The sequence below is a fragment of the Mesoplodon bidens genome, assembly GCF_964165515.1.
Source record: "Mesoplodon bidens genome assembly, chromosome: 10".
In the NCBI taxonomy this organism is placed as follows: Eukaryota; Metazoa; Chordata; class Mammalia; order Artiodactyla; family Ziphiidae; genus Mesoplodon; species Mesoplodon bidens.
In genome coordinates this window covers 3,047,474-3,064,074 of record NC_138172.1, presented here as the reverse complement: position 1 = coordinate 3,064,074, position 16,601 = coordinate 3,047,474, and the positions used below count along the sequence as shown (strand labels likewise).

The window sequence follows — 16,601 nt, the reverse complement described above, 5'->3', positions numbered from 1 at the left end:
AGTAGGAACTGGGAGTGGTGACCTGTGGGATTTGGGGGTCATGACCTGTGGGCTCTGGGGGTGATGACCGGTGGGATCTGGGGGTGATGACCGGTGAGATCTAGGAGTGATGACCGGTGGGAACTGGGAGTGATGACCGGTGAGATCTGGGGGTGATGACCGCTGGGAACTGGGGGTGATGACCCATGGGCTCTGGGGGTGATGACCAGTGAGATCTAGGAGTGATGACCGGTGGGAACTGGGAGTGATGACCGGTGGGAACTGGGGGTGATGACCCGTGGGCTCTGGGGGTGATGACCGGTGAGATCTAGGAGTGATGACCCATGGTAACTGGGGGTGATGACCTGTGGGACTGCTTTAGCGTCCGCGGCTGGGGAAAGGCTCACCGAGGAGTCAGCGTGCAGAGCTCGGAGGCCACACTGCGCTCGCTGTAAAACAAGGCACAAAGAGAAGGGCATCAGGAGTGGGAGAGGTCGGGAGAGGTCCGAGCTGGAGGAGTCCTGCTGGGGCTGGGTGGGGTGCGGGCAGGGCGCTCTGAGGAAGAGGTGGCATTTGCCGAGGCCCTGGAAAGGCTGGGATGGCCCGGGCCATGCCGGGATGAATGGAGGTGCATTCCTGGAGGAGGGCAGGTAGGAGGACCGGTTGCCCTGAGGTGGGGAAATCCTCCTGGGCTGTGTTTTTCCTGGGGACTGCAGTTTGGTGGGGAGGTGAAGGGGGGCGGTGGAATTCAACACTGGCAAACAGCTTTTGGCTTTAATACTCAGATGCCTCTTACAATGCTACGGCGGGTGACAGAGGCTCCTGGTCCCAGGAGCGCCATGTGGCAGGGACGTGTGGGAGCCAGAGGTCGCTGTCTGACCTCCCTCCCCTGAGAACCCCTCCTCCTCCAGGAAGTTCACCCCTAGATCATCTGGGCAGCCCTGAGAGTTTGGACAGCCCAGGAGGCCAACCTTGATGGTATCTGTTGGGTGTAATGAATCAGGAATCTTTCTGGAGCCAAGTTTCTCCGGAGGCCTCTCCCAGGCCTGGGAGCCCCGCCCTGGTAATTCTGGGCTCTGGGCAGCACCTGGTACATTGTTGGCACTTCCTGGGGGACCTGTCAGAAGGAGATTGATTTTCTTCCCTCCAGCGGTGCAGAAAATCCTTCCTACTGCTCCAGACAGGTTTGGGGCTGGGCTGGGGGACAGAGAAGCAGGGTGAGAGCAGCCCTGCCCCACCTGGTTCAGGAATCCCCACTGCAGACCCCACACCCTCCCAGGACAGGTGCTCACCGCCCCCCCACCCCCCGGCGGCCCCTCCAGTGCTGGTCAGCCTAGTGGGGACGGCTGGCATCTCACTGAGCTGGTATCTGTTGCCTATGACTCCCCTCCAGCTGGGGTCCCAGTCCTGTCCTCGGGACAGACACACAGTCCCTCCCATTCACCCAGCCCCAGGACAGGCCTGCAGAATGTATGGGCCGGTGACCAGGACCCTCCAGGCGGGGCAGCTCCAGCTCCTTTAGCCTGCGCTCTCCAGCCCCTTCCTCTCCACGTGTGCTCTGTTCTGTCCATCTGCTGGGGCGCAGCCCAGTTCTGAAAACGATAGAGCAAGACCATCTCCTCTCGTATTGTGAGCGCTAGACCTCTGTTAATACGGCTTCAGATGGTTGGCTTTTTAGCAGCCTCTTGGTTCATGGTGCTCTGGTGGTCAGCTAGAGCTTTTCATCTTTCTCAGTCTCTCCTATCTTGTGCTTCCGCAATCTTTTTTTTTTTTTAATACCAAAAATTATAGGTGTTCGTCCTACTTCTGGCTGTTTTTAACCACACGTTTTATTTAGTCTTTGGAAGTGACTGAATCCTGACTGCGATTATCCACTGTGGACACCCAAGCTGGCTGGGGCCAGATTTCAGTGGCACCAAAAGACCCTTCTGCTCCCCGAGAGGCCCCTTTTCCTGGCCACTCACTGTGCCCCGAATTTTCTCATCACACCCTCAACACATGCCCTTCCCCAAGCCTGGCCCCTCCTCCGGTCCCTCGTCTCAGTGCATGGCCTCCATATCCATCAGAGGCCCATGAGCCACCCCTGGGCCCCGCAATCCTCCCCCACCCAGTATTGCCTTCTCTTCCCTCCACTGCACCCTCTTCATCGGAGCTGCCATCATCTCTGGCCTGGGTGATGGGGACATTCCCTCTGGATCTCCATCCTGCCACTCTGACTCTCTGACCTCATTTCCACTCTCTTTGGCATGATCTTTCCAAGTGTCAGACCTCCTCACTCCCTGCAACGAAAGCCCCTTGGCTCACAGGTACTCCAGGTGCATCCCTGCCCTGAGCGTCCAGCCCCGCCACCTCCCTGCTCCATCTCTTCTCACACGGCCCCAGCCATGCCTCCTCCGTTCCTCTCGGGGTCGGGCTGCATCCCTCCCACCTCTGGGCCTTGGCGTGTGCTCTTCCCTGGTTTGAACTACCGTTGCCCCATTCCCCTAAGTTTGGCTGATTCTTTTTTTTTTAATTTTTATTTTATACTGGAGTATAATTGATTAATAATGTTGTGTTAGTTTCAGGAAAGTGGTTCACCTATACGTATACATGTACATGTATCCTTTTTCAAATTCTTTTCTCACTTAGGTTATTACAGAATATTGAGCAGAGTTCCCTGTGCTATACAGTAGGTCCTTGTTGGTTATCTATTTTATTTTATTTTTTTAATGTCAGGTATTTATTTAGAAAGATGTTAGTTTCTTTTCCTTTACATTTTTACGTTTCTTCACTTTTCTCAGGTTCCACAGAAATTTTTTAAAAAACATTATTCCAAGTTTGAATTTAAAAAAATTTTTTATTTTACATTGGAGTATAGTTGATTAACAATGTATTAGTTTCAGGTGTACAGCAAAGTGATTCAGTTATACATATGCATGTATCTGTTCTTTTTCAAATTCTTTTCCCATTTACGTTATTACAGAATATTGAGCAGAGTTCCCTGTGCTGTACAGTGGGTCCTTGTTATCTGTTTTAAATATAGCCGTGTGTACATGTCAATCCCAAACCCCCAATCTATCCTTCTCCCCTGGTAACCATAAATTCGTTCTCTAATCTGTGAATCTGTTTCTGTTTTGTAAGTAAGTTCATTTGTATCTTTTTAGATTCCAGATATAAGTGATATCATATGATATTTATCTTTGTCTGACTTATTTCACTTAGTATGATAATCTCCAGGTCCATCCATGTTGCTGCAAGTGGCATTATTTCATTCTTTTTTATGGCTAGTATTCCATCGTATATACGTACCACATCTTGTTTATCCATTCATCTGTCGATGGACATTTAGGTTGCTTCCAGGTCTTGGCTATTGTACATAGTGCTGCTGTGAACTTTGGGGTGCATGTATCCTTTTGAACCATGTTTTTCTACGGATATATGCCCAGGAGTGGAAATGCTGGATCATGTGGTAGGTCTATTTTTAGTTTTTTAAGGAACCTCCATACTGTTCTCCATAGTGGCTACACCAGTTTACGTTCCCACCAACAGTGTAGGAGGGTTCCCTTTTCTCCACACCCTCTCCAGCATTTGTTTGTAGACTCTTTAATGATGCCCATTCTGACTGGTGTGAGGTGATAACTCGTTGTAGTTTTGATTTGCTTTTCTCTAATAATTAGTGACATTGAGCATCTTTTCATGTGCCTCTTGGCCATCTGTATGTCTTCTTTGGAGAAATGTCTGTTTAGGTCTTCTGCCCATTTTTTGATTAGGTTGTTTGTTTTTTTGATATTGAGCCGCATAAGCTGTTGTAAATTTTGGAGATTAATCCATTGTCGGTCGCGTCGTTTGCAAATATTTTCTTCCATTCTGTGGGTTGTCTTTTCATTTTGTTTATGGTTTCCTTTGCTGTGCAAGAGCTTTTGAGTTTAATTAGGTCCCATTTGTTTATTTTTGTTTTTATTTCCATTTCTCGAGGAGGTGGGTCAAAATGATCTTGCTGTGATTTATGTCCTAGAATGTTCTGCCTGTGTTCTCCTCTAAGAGTTTTATAGTATGCAGTCTTACATTTACATCTTTAATCCATTGTGAGTTTACTTTTGTGCATGGTGTTAAAGAGTGTTCTAATTCCATTCTTTTACATGTAGCTGTCCAGTTTTCCCAGCACCATTTATTGAAGAGCCTGTCTTTTCTCCATTGTATGGTCTTGAGTTTGGCTGATTCTAATATGTCCTTCCTGGTATCTGGCCCTTGCTGCAAACAGAGCAGCTCCTCCTGGGTCAAGTTTTCTTCGCTCTCTGTGTCACTCCTTCACAGCACTCACCAACTTGTAATTAGATTTGGGGGGAGTATTAATTCCATGGCTGCTTCTGGTGTGGGTCTGCAGGCTCAGAGAAGGCAGGGGCAGCATCTGTCTGTATCATGGTCCTCCCAGGGCCCCCACAGCAGGAGCGATGCCAGCAGCACACAATAGGTGCTCAATGCAAAATGAGTAAGTGAAGGAATGCACATCAGAGCAGACACACAGTAGGTCCTTCTTTCCCTTCGCAGTTGGCCGGCACCTGTTCTACGCCAGGCTCTCTGCCCGAGGCTAGGAGGTGGAGGGGAATGTCCTGGCCCCAGCCCCCCAGGAGTGTCACAGGTAGCGTTCTCCAGGAGGAGAGGCTGAGATGGAATTCGGTCTAAGCTGTTGATTAGGGGTCAGTGAAGAGGGCGGGAGGAGCAGGACAGGGCCGAAGTGCAGCTGTGATGCTGGCCTGCAAAGCCGCGGTGGGAGCTCGGGAGCTCGGGAGCTCTGGATCTGTGGTGGGAGTGGCCAGACCTTGGGACCCCCGCCTCTCTCTGTCCCCGGCTGCAGGGAGGGCTGCAGGGATCTGGAGCTGGGACAGACCCTGCAGCATCTGACAGCTGGAGGCTGCCCTGTCCCGTGGTGTGCTGGTGCCAGGGCTTATCACTCGCAAGACGCAGTATTAAATAAATAATATTAGAGATTTGCAAGCTGATTGGGAAACCACCGGTAGCTTAAAATTGGCCATGGTGGGAGCATTTATCCCACAGGAATTGGCAAACACTACAAAACAGGGCTTTTTTTTTTTTTTGAGAGCCTGTTCACCAGCACATCTCTACATGTAGCTGTGAAGCAAGACCTCCCTTGAAGGGGGTTTGGGTGGTATATCTCCATGTCCACCACAGAGAGCTGCTGGCCTGATGGGGGAAGCTAACAGGTAGATAGTCATCACAGGGACAAAGTGAAAATTACCCAACAGCCCAGGACAGTTATGGAAACCATGAGGGAGTGAACGACTGCCCTGGCAATCGGAGAAGGCTTTGTGGAGGAGGTGACTTTTTTTCTGACAGTGTAGAATATTCAAATGGTACAAAGAACAATCCTATGAAAAGTAAGGCCCCTGATACCTGGTATCCTCCCCGGAGGCAGCTACTCCTACCAGTGTCTCACGTACTCCTCCAGGGATGTTATTCTGTGTTCTTAGCAACACGCACGCACAGGTCTTTTCTGTCTCGTACAAACAGCTCCTGCTCTGCATACCTTCCTGCACCTCTGTTCTCTCCACTATGTACCTCACTAGAAAGTACAGAGCTGCCTCATTCTCTCTGGCAGCTGCAGGACATTCCAGTTTATCGGTGCACCATGATTTGTAGAACCAGTCCCCATTGGTGGATCTTTAGATCCTTTCGGCCTTTTGATATTTCAGATAATGCCTCTCTGAGGCTGTCATTTTACACATGCATGAGCCTCCCCGGAGGGTACATATTCTGTGGTGGAATTGTTGGGCTGAGCCTCTATAATGGCAGTAAAGATTGGCCTTCCAGATAAGGGCCAGCAGGTGCAGAGCCCAGAGGTGGACAAAGGGGAAAGAGGACAGACTGGGAGTCCCGGGGTGGGCTCGTGCTTGGCTGTGCCAGGAGGAATGGTGTGCAGCGCCGGGGTCAGGGCCCATGCAACGGGCACATTCAGACTAGGAAATTCGGGAGAGTTTTAAACAGAGACTGCAGGCCAACAACTGATGAATGGGTGGATAGAGTGCGGCGTACCCCTACAATGGAATATTATTCAGCCGTAAAAAGGAATGAAGTGCTGACACCTGCTATACCATGGATGAACTCTGAAAGCATTATGCTGAGTGAAGGAAACTGGACACACAATAGGCCACATATTGTATGAGTCCATTTATATGTCCAGAACAGGCAAATCTATAACGACAGAAAGTAGATTAGTGGTTGCCAGGGACTGAGAGGAAGGGAGAAACAGGAGCGACCACTGATGGGCACGGGGTTTCTTGTGGGGTGATGAAAATGTTCTAAACTTAGTGGTGATGGTTGCACGGCTCTGCATGTACTAAAAACCACTGAATCGTGTACTTTAAGACAGTGAATCGTATGGTATGTGAATTATATTGCAACAAAGCTGTTTTGTAAAGGAGAGGTTGCTAATAAAACAAAGGACAAAGTTTAAGGAAACAAGGGGGATGGTGCAGCACCCTGGGGCTGGCACCAGGGTCCCGTTACTCCTTAGGGAGGTCGGGCTGCTAGAACCCAGGGGGACTCACAGAGAGGATGTGGGAGCCGTGACCTCTGCTAGAGGAACACAGCCACCCTGTGGGCCAGCAGGGAGGAGCAGGAGGAATACTAACCAGGACTTGGCTCTGCCCTCAGGGCTCCCTCCAGGGCCTTCCACTGGCCAGACCCACCTGGAAGGGGCGCGGCTGCATTCCCCGGTGTGCCCTGGGCCAGGCCACTCACCGATAGCCATCAGGGAACTAGGTCAAGCTCAGGGGTGCCACCCTCTGGTCCAGCCTCCTGGGGAAGGGTGGGGAGTGCTCTGGAGAGACGTATGGAGGAGATCCAGCCTGCTCTGTGGTCTTAAGTCCCTTCCTTTCTCTGAGACTCAATTTCCTCACCTGTGAAATGGGATGGATATGCCCATCTCTCGGCAGGTGTCAGACTACCAGATGCCATCAGAACTCTGAAAATGCTTTGTCTGGGTTAAAAAGCAGTGTGGATATGAGGTCAGGATTCTCAGAGAGAGTCAGAAGCAGCCTCATAAATCATTTAGTTCAAACCCCTTGAGTTCAAAATGGGGAAAACCCAGGCCCAGCGAGGACATCCAGCCGGTCAGCTGCAGAAACAGCCAAATCTTGACTCCAGAAAAACTCCCTCCTTCTCTCCTGGGATTTTTTTTTTAAATAGACTATTTTTTTCAGAAAAGTTTTAGGTTCACAGCAGAATTGAGGAGAAGGTACAGAACTTTCCCATATTACCCTCCACCCCAAACCCAGTCATCACAGGGACAAAGTGAAAATTACCCAACAGCCCAGGACAGTTATGGAAACCATGAGGGAGTGAACGACTGCCCTGGCAATCAGGGAAGGCTTTGTGGAGGAGGTGACTTTTTTCTGACAGTGTAGAATATTCAAATGGTACAAAGAACAATCCTATGAAAAGTAAGGCCCCCCCACACACATTCTCCCAGCACCAGTGTGAGTGGTGGATTTGTTACAGCCAACGTGAGGTCTTTTTAAAATCGTAAATCCTGCTCCTGGCCACCACTGGCCGCCCTGTCCACACACAATAAAATCCCATCTCCTGGCCCAAGGAGACAGGATGACTAAATGCCATGTGGTGGCCTGGATGGGATCCTGGAACAGAAAGGGGACATACGGTATCAACCAAGGGAATCTGAATAAAGTACGGACTTCAGCTCATAATAATAAATATTAGCTAATTAATTAATTTACCACACTAATAAGTTTACATTTACCACACTAATGTCAGATGTTAGTCATAGGCAAAACCGGATACAGGATGTATGGGAATCCTCTGTACTATTTTCACAATTTTTCCGTAAATATAAAACTTTAAAAAAAGTTCAATAAAAAAACACAGAATAATAAAAAAAATCGCACCTCCTTAACATGGTTGGTAGAGCCTCTGGGGTGGGCCCCCCTACCTGTGCCACCTGGGCACCTGCACTGTAGCCCGGGCACCGCAAGGCCTTGGCCCTATTGTGCAGAAGCCTCGGGCCCTTTGCCCTGCCTCAGTCCATCTTTCAAGTGGAGATGAAACGAGGGGACAGGTCTGTGCTGCCCTCTGCTCGGGTGTCCCCCTACTTTCAGTGTCATGTAGCCGCCCCTGCCTCCGCCCGCGCTCTCCAGCCCTGATCCTCTTCCATCTTCTCCGTCTCACTTTTTCTGTTATCTGAAGTGGGTGCCTGCTCCCCTCTCCCCACGTGCCTGCTTCCCTCTCCCCACAGCCTATCTTCTTTACAAGGGCGGCAGCTTCGTGGCCTTAACTTTACCGAGACCCCAGTCCTTGCATGGTGCCGGCACACAGTAGGTGCTCAGCGTGTCCCAAGCTCTTCAAGTGTAAGCGGGGGGTGCCCCGGAAGTCCCCCTGGGCAGCTTGGAAGCTGGAAGCCAGCCTGGCCTCACGGTGGGAGCACAGCGTGGCTTTGTCCCACACACTTCCTCTGCTGTTGTCCCCTGCTTTGGGCAAAGGGCGCGGTGCCCGTCTGGGTGACCAGCCCTGGCCAGGGCGGCTGTGATTATGCCCAGCTTAATGTGGACATAATGCGATCACTGAGGCTCTCAAAATGCAGAGTTTGCAGCATTAAGGGGCTGCGTGTCAGCTGATTAGGGGCCCATACAAATGCCACCACGGCCTCAGGTCATGGGTGGCCACAGAAGAAGAGGAAGGCAGCTGCCTGCCCAGCCCGGGCGCCTGGCCCTGGTTCTGGGGCTTGTTGCTCAGGGGCCACCACCGAGGACACATTCAGTGTCACAGATGCGCAAATACAACCCAACGCTTCTTCACGACATCCTACCAGGGACTTTTTCTTAAAAAGCCAACTTGATTAGTCTAATTCATGCCCTCACTCAGAGTGTACAGGTCAGCACTAATATATTCACAGATATGCGCAACCATCACCACAGTCAATTTACCTCAAAAAGAGACCTACACCCTCTTCGGCCGTCTCTCCCCGTTTCTCCAACCGCCTCCCAGCCCACTAGTCGACCTTCTGTCTCCATAGATTTGCCTCTTCTGGACGTTGCCTATAAATGCAGTTATACAATACGTGGTCTTGTGTGTCTGGCTTCTGTCACTGAGCAGCATGTTTTCGAGGTCCATCCATGGTGTAGCAGGTGTCGGCACTTCATCCCTTTTTATGGCTGAATGATATTCTGAATGGATGGGCTTCATTTATCTATTAATCAGTTGGGTTCATTTATCTGTTCATCAGTGGTCATTTGGGTTGTTTCCACTTTGGGGCTATTTTAAAGAATGCTGCTATAAACTTTGTTTTATCCGTTTTTTATGTGGATGTGTGTTTTCATTTCCCCTGGATATATGCCCAGGAGTGGAATTGCTGGGTGTCTTAGTGTGCCTGAGTGGCTACAACAAAATGCCCCAGACTGGGTGGCAGAGAAACAACAGAAATTGATTTCTCCCAGTTCTGGAGGCTGGGAGCCCGAGAGGAGGGTTGAGTCCTGATGAGGACCCACTTCCTGGCTCATAACTGGGGCCTTCTCACTGGGTCCTCACGAGTTGGAAGGGGCTGGGGTCTCTCTGGAGCCTCTTTTATGAGGCGCTAATCCCATTCATGAGGGCTTCACCCTTGTGATTTAAGAACCTCCCAAAGGCCCCACCAAATACCATCACTTTGGGGGTTAGGATTTCAACGTATGAGTTGAGGGGTGGGGAGCGGGAGACCCAGACATTGTGACCACAATCCTGGGTCATTTGGTAACTGTATGTTTAACACTTTGAGGAACTGCCAGGCCATTTCCACAGGGGCTGCACCGTTTCACATTCCCACCAGCAGTGTTCGAGGGTTCGTTCCCTTTTCTCCACATCCTCGCTAACAACTGTTCTCCCTGTATTTCCTCTTGTAGCCGTCCCAGTGGCTGTGAACGGGTGTCTCACTGTGGTGCTGATTTGCATTTCCCTGGAGCTGATGTTGAGCATCTTTTCGTGTGCTCGTGGGCTACTGTGCCCACTGCATTTTAATAAATTGCAAGTATAGCTTACATGCAAAACAGCACTCAGATCATCCATGTGGATTTAAAAGAATAATTATAAAGCACTCATCTCAAGGAACAGAATGCTGCCAGGAGCCCCCTGGGTGATCCTCACCCACCACAGCCCCTCACCTCCTACCCGACGGACAACCACTGCCTTGATACTTATGACCCTCATTTCTTTACTCTCCATTGCACTCACCGCCTCTGTGTGTGCCCCTAAACAACACAGTCCAGTTTTGCCGCCTTTGAACTTGACACACATGAAATCATTCTGTGGAAATCATCCACGATTGCCTCTTTCCCTCCCCACTATATTTCTGAGGTTGATCTCTGCTGCCATGGCTGGTCATGGTCACTGCCCTCGGGTGTCCTGTTGAGCCCACACGCCTCCGCTTATCCATTTTACCGTGGATGGACATCAGATCATGCCCAGTTTGGAGCCACAATGAATGCTGATGCTCTGAACATCCTTGAACCTGTTTCCTGTGCACACAAGCATATGATTCTCTAGGGCATACATCTTGGAGGGGACACTTCTGAGTCACAGCTCTGTGCATCTCCGCTTTCCAGGTGCTCTGTGGCCTCACCCACACTCAGTGTCAGAATCTGTTCTCAATGCCCCCTGCGCCCAGGCATCCGTGTTGGAGCCTCTGACGCACTAAGATCTACCAGCCAGGCCGTGAAGCCTCAGAAATGCCTGCCCACCTCTGCCGCCAGCACACATCACACCTCTGCCCCTCGCCCTTCCCCACGCTTTTTAGGCCAACACGGAAAGGTGACATTTGGGAACTATCTCCTCACTGATGACCAAAAGGGACATCTGGGGCTTCCCTGGTGGCGCAGTGGTTGAGAGTCCGCCTGCCGATGCAGGGGACACGGGTTCGTGCCCCGGTCCAGGAAGATCCCGCATGCCGCGGAGCGGCTGGGCCCGTGAGCCATGGCCGCTGAGCCTGCGCGTCTGGAGCCTGTGCTCCGCAACGGGAGAGGCCACAACAGTGAGAGGCCCGCGTTCCGCAAAAAAAGAAAAAAAAGAAAAAAAAGGGACATCTGTGTGACTTGAGTGGCTGCTCACCCACCACCAGCTGCACGTGTGTGGCGGTTGCAGGACAGTACGTGCTCTGTCGCTCTAGGTGTCCCGGAACCAGACATTCAGCCGACCAGAATCCATCCCTGTCCCCGAACACTCTGGATGCCCTGGCCTCGCTGGCTTGTTTGAGTGCAGACAGTTTGGTCTTCCCTTCTGTTGAGTATACTGACCAGCGCTGGTCACCTCCTGCTGGAAGCTGAGCATCTAGGGTTGGGACGACCCTGGACATGGGGCCCTCCTTGGAGATGGGAATCTTATCTTGTCACCTCTGTGTCCCCAGCACCAGCAGAGGCCGAGACCCAGAGGCAGAACTAATGGCTATTTTGGGGATATCTGATTTTGTTCCAGCCCTCTCACTTTTGTCAGAAAAGATGGAATTGCCTTCACTCCGTGTTCACTGAAGGCAACTGAGGCCCAGAGAGGGGGTGTGACAATCCCAAGGTCATAGAGCAAGTAAGCAGCCACCAAGCACTTGATTCGCACCCCTCGGCAGTAAGACCCTCGTTCCTGAACACCTCACAGACCAGCTCTAGGAGTCAGCCGAGCCTCAGTTTTTGCCTTGTTAAATGGAGTCACACTAACTCCACGGAGTTAAGTAAGACGCCACGTATAAAAGCATGGAGCCAGTGTGTGGTGTGCACAGGTGACAAATAGATGTCTAGTCATTTACTCATTCATTCACTTATTCTTTCACTATGTAACAGGCAAAGGCAATTTGGCAGTCTGGATGAAGAACCAGGAAAGTGACCCAGAAACCACGTCACTAATACATCCCCATCCCAGTGCCTGGCACACAACAGCAAGTGTCCATTAGGATGAAATCAGGCTGAAGATGAGGAGGAAGTAGGAGAAGCTTTAGTTCTAAAAATGCCTCCTTACACATTACATATAGTTTTTAAAAAAACAGGAAGAAAGGAGGGAAGAGAAAAATTGGAAAAAAAAAAGAAAAAACCTGAAAACAATATAAATATCTTGTACTAGTGGGGGTTTGGTAAATGGTGTCTTCTTTTATTGCTGGGATATTCCAAAGCAGGGGTCAGCAAAATCCAGCACGTGGACCATCTCTGGCCCACTGCCTATACATGTAAATAAAGATTAAGTGAATATATACAATGGAATATTACTCAGCCATAAAAAGAAACGAAACTGAGCTATTTGTAATGAGGTGGATGGACCTAGAGTCTGTCATACAGAGTGAACTAAGTCAGAAAGAGAAAGACAAATACCGTATGCTAACACATATATATGGAATTTAAGAAAAAAAATGTCATGAAGAACCTAGGGGTAAGACAGGAATAAAGACACAGACCTACTAGGGAATGGACTTGAGGATATGGGGAGGGGGAAGGGTAAGCTGTGACAAAGCGAGAGAGTGGCATGGACATATATACACTACCAAACGTAAAAGAGATAGCTAGTGGGAAGCAGCCGCATAGCACAGGGAGATCAGCTCGGTGCTTTGTGACCACCTAGAGGGGTGGGATGGGGGGGGGAGGGAGGGAGATGCAAGAGGGAGGGGATATGGGGATATAAGTATATGTATAGCTGATTCACTTTGTTATAAAGCAGAAACTAACACACCATTGTAAAGTAATTATACTCCAATAAAGATGTAAAAAAAAAAAAAAAGATTAAGTGAAAAACAGTCGTTAGCTTTGCCTGTCCTTGAACTTCCTATCAGTGGAATCACACAGTATATTCTCTTTTGCATCCAACTTCTTTCATGCAACATTACATCTTAGAGATCTGAGCTTCTTGTGTGTGTTAGAAGTTCATCCTCATTTCTGTCCAGCATCTCATTGTATGATTATAAAGAAGTACTATCATCCTCCCCGTTCTGCACATGGGGAAACTGCAGCTCCGCTGAAGCAAGTTGCCTGAGGGCACACAGCAGGTTCATGCTAGATCTGGGATTTAAACCCAGGGTCCAAATCTCTGCTTTTCACTCCCTGTACAGTGCTGCCCCTCATGCTGTGATGATGCCTGAGAGGTGCTGGGAACTCGGAAGAAGGAAAACATCATCCAGGCTGGGAGTCAGGGAAGGTGAAATCAAGAGTCAGGGTTCCCAGACTCAGATGTGTCCACAGGGCCTGGCAGCTGCCACAAGTGATCAAAGCAGACGACCTCTGAAAAAGCATAGCTTGCGGTCAGGGAAGCGATAGGGAGTGGTAAGGACTGTGGCGAGTTGAGGGATGCCGACCCGTGAGGGAGGCAGGTGCTGATAAAACTCCAGGTATCATGCTGTGCGATGATGCTGGCTGAGGGGAGCCAGATGCAGAAGGACTGCCGTGCTGGCCTCTGTGGCCAGCAGGTCAGTGCCCAGCTGCACTGGTTATGAAATAATGAGTATCACTCCAGAGTTGCCAGATGCCCTTTCTGTTTGCCAACAAACCTGGCAGTCTGTCTTTGAAAGTCTCCCGGTTTTTAAATGTTGGCTCAAAAATGATTTTAAGCCTGTGCAGCCCCGAGAGAACCTATGTGTGGTCTGGACTGGCCTGAACTGATCTAAGCACCGGCATGAGGACCACTCAGGGTGGGCGGGCAGGGAGGGGAGGCGAGTCCTGGGGAAGGCACAGCTCAAAGGCTGCAGGTGAGAGTGGTTCGAATCCAGGTCTCAGTTTCCTGCGCCAGAAAGAAAAACACACGCCAAACCCAGCCAGGCGGGGCAGGGGTCGGGCGGGCCAGGGGCCCCACTCGGCCGGCCATGCAGTGACGCGCTGTGCTCTCCCTGCCACCCCCGCAGATCCTAGAGGAGAACATGAAGCTGGAGTGTAAGTGCCACGGCGTGTCGGGCTCATGCACCACCAAGACCTGCTGGACCACGCTGCCGCAGTTCCGCGAGCTGGGCTACGTGCTCAAGGACAAGTACAACGAGGCCGTTCACGTGGAGCCCGTGCGCGCCAGCCGCAACAAGCGGCCCACCTTCCTGAAGATCAAGAAGCCGCTGTCCTACCGCAAGCCCATGGACACCGACCTGGTGTACATCGAGAAGTCACCCAACTACTGCGAGGAGGACCCAGTGACGGGCAGCGTGGGCACGCAGGGCCGTGCCTGCAACAAGACGGCCCCCCAGGCCAGCGGCTGCGACCTCATGTGCTGCGGCCGTGGCTACAACACCCACCAGTACGCCCGTGTGTGGCAGTGCAACTGCAAGTTCCACTGGTGCTGCTACGTCAAGTGCAACACATGCAGCGAGCGCACTGAGGTCTACACGTGCAAGTGAGCGGCGGGGCGGCGGCCCCACTGGCCGCACGCAGGGCAGCGAGGACCGGACGCTCTCCACGCCGCGGGCACGGCCCAGACCTCTGCAGCCGCGCTGAGCTTGTCTTATCTGCTGTGGGATCCCCTGCGGGGGACCCCTCCGGGGCCCCGAGTTGTCCACACCACACCCAGCGCCACTCCCTCGGCCCCAGACGCTGCCTGGGGCCTCCTTGGCCAGAGCAGAGCCTTCGCACCAGAAACTCTGGGCTCCGGGGCCTCAAGAGAGCAATATTTAACAATTTATTCTGATAAAAAATAATATTAATTTATTTAATTAAAAAGAACCCTTCCACCTCGTCGGGATCCGTTTTCTGCAATCAAAGTGGACCGCTTGCTTTCCTGTGGGATAATTCTGTCGCTAGGACAAGAAGCCGAGTAGAACTGTACATAATGATTCTTTCTGCAGATACTTGTACTAGTTGATTTCGCAAGTACCCCCTTGCCGCACTAGATGTTTAAGTGCAAGGGCAGACATCCTGTATACCTATGTAGACATATACACACACACTTATATTTTTTTGCTGTTTGCTGCTAATTCTCCAGAGATTTAAGCTGGTCCAGAAATGGAGACGTTTTCCAGGATACGTTTCCCATCCTGTAGTCCTCCCCAGCTCAAACATCACCATTAGAAAAGTCCAGTTTGGAATATATAGAGAGAGGAAAGGTAATACTAAAACTCCCAGCAGTTTCCATCTTTTGGAAAGTGAGCCACTGGATAAGAGAGAATATTTTGTAAGAGACTATTTTTATATGAATATTTTATTTATATTGAGTCTGCCTGTATCATTCCATGGCTTGTGCTTCTTCTTAATTCCAGTACTCCCGTTGGGGTGAGGAGGGGTGAGGCCTGGGTATGGGGTCAGCCCCATGGAGACCCTCACATGGCTGGGTTCTCAAGTTCTGTTGGCCACGTGGGCAGAAGCGGCCCCAGATGCCTGGGCTCCAGTGTCATCGGTATCCCTAGGAAGGAAGCAGGTCCCTGGCCACAGCCTGCTGAGCTCAGGCCTTTTGAGCAGGGTCCCTGAGCAGTAACCTTGAGTTGAGCTATGTAGTGGGCAGGCTCCTGCCCTCGGCTTCACATGACCATCACAGGGACAGGTCATTGTCACTCAGCAGGAGCCAGCTAAGGGAGCCCACTCCTCACCAGGACTCCCTGCCTTTGCCATGTATCCTCAGTTATGGGGCAGCAGAGCTGGGGTGAGGGGTCCCACAAGCAGCAGTAAGTTAGTGGATGGGTGGTTGGTGTCACGGTCCCAGGGCAGAGAGAGGTGTGGATGAGGCCTCTCTACACTGGGTCCAACTCCATCCAGTGCCTCTCAATCTGGAAAGCTCTCCTCCAGAAGGGTGTGGTGTCCTAATGTGTGTCCATTTGCATTTCCCTGTGTGTGTGTGTGTGTGTGTGTGTGTGAGTGTGAGAGGGAGAGAGAGGGAGAGAGAGAGAGAGAGAGAGAGACAGACTTCAGGGATGCTCGGGGTTGCCATGTGACGGCACCCTCGAGCACCTCCCGGGTGCTGATGTGTGTACGTCTTGTGTGCTCCTGCATGTACACAGCTATCTGTGTATCTCTCTCCATGTGCCTGCGAGATTCAGGTTGCTGTGTGCCCGTGCATCAGCTGGTCCCGGGTTGTCTCTGCTTGCGGTTGACGGCTTGTGGTGTGAAGCAGACAGCGGGGACCTTTGGTGATTGTGTTGAGCCACCAAGAGATGGCACCTCTGAACTACATGCCCATAGACACTGATGAAACTCAGATACCTCTGAGACCACAGCCCCATGGCCCCACACACTGGGAGCCCCTCAGTGTCTAAGCTGTGTTGGACTCCCCAATGTTAGCACTGGGCCTGGATCACAGCACGGACAAATAAAATGGCTGGACAGTTGGTTGACTTCTTCCCTTGGACCATTTTTTTCTTCTTTACATGGTGTCAGGATGGGTAGGCATGTGAAAGGATGAGTGGATGGATGAATGAGTGAGTGGATGGATGGATGGATGGATGGATAATGACGGGTGGGTCGGTGGATGGATGGATGGATGGATGGATGGATGGATGGATGGATGAGTGGATGGATGAGTGGATGGATAATAGACGGGTGGGTAGGTGTGTGGGTCAGTGGACAGGTGGATGGATAATGAATGGGTGGGTAAGTGGATGGGTCAGTGGATGGGTAGATGGATGGATGGATGGGTGCGTGGGTAGATGGATGGATGGATGAGTGAGTAGATGGTGGATGGATAATGGATGGGTAGGTAGGTGTGTG

The 16,601-nt window shown here is 51.0% G+C and overlaps 1 protein-coding gene across 1 annotated transcript in view; it reads left to right on the top strand.

The window, feature by feature from the left end:
* WNT7A (Wnt family member 7A) overlaps positions 1–16,212 on the top strand; it is a 69,164-nt gene extending 52,952 nt beyond the window's left edge. Inside the window, exon 4 of the mRNA XM_081246819.1 lies at positions 13,826–16,212. Within this exon, the coding sequence (XP_081102945.1) occupies positions 13,826–14,305 (480 nt within the window). The 3' untranslated portion in view covers positions 14,306–16,212. The remainder of the gene's footprint in view (positions 1–13,825) is intronic.
* Positions 16,213–16,601: the final 389 nt, after the last annotated feature.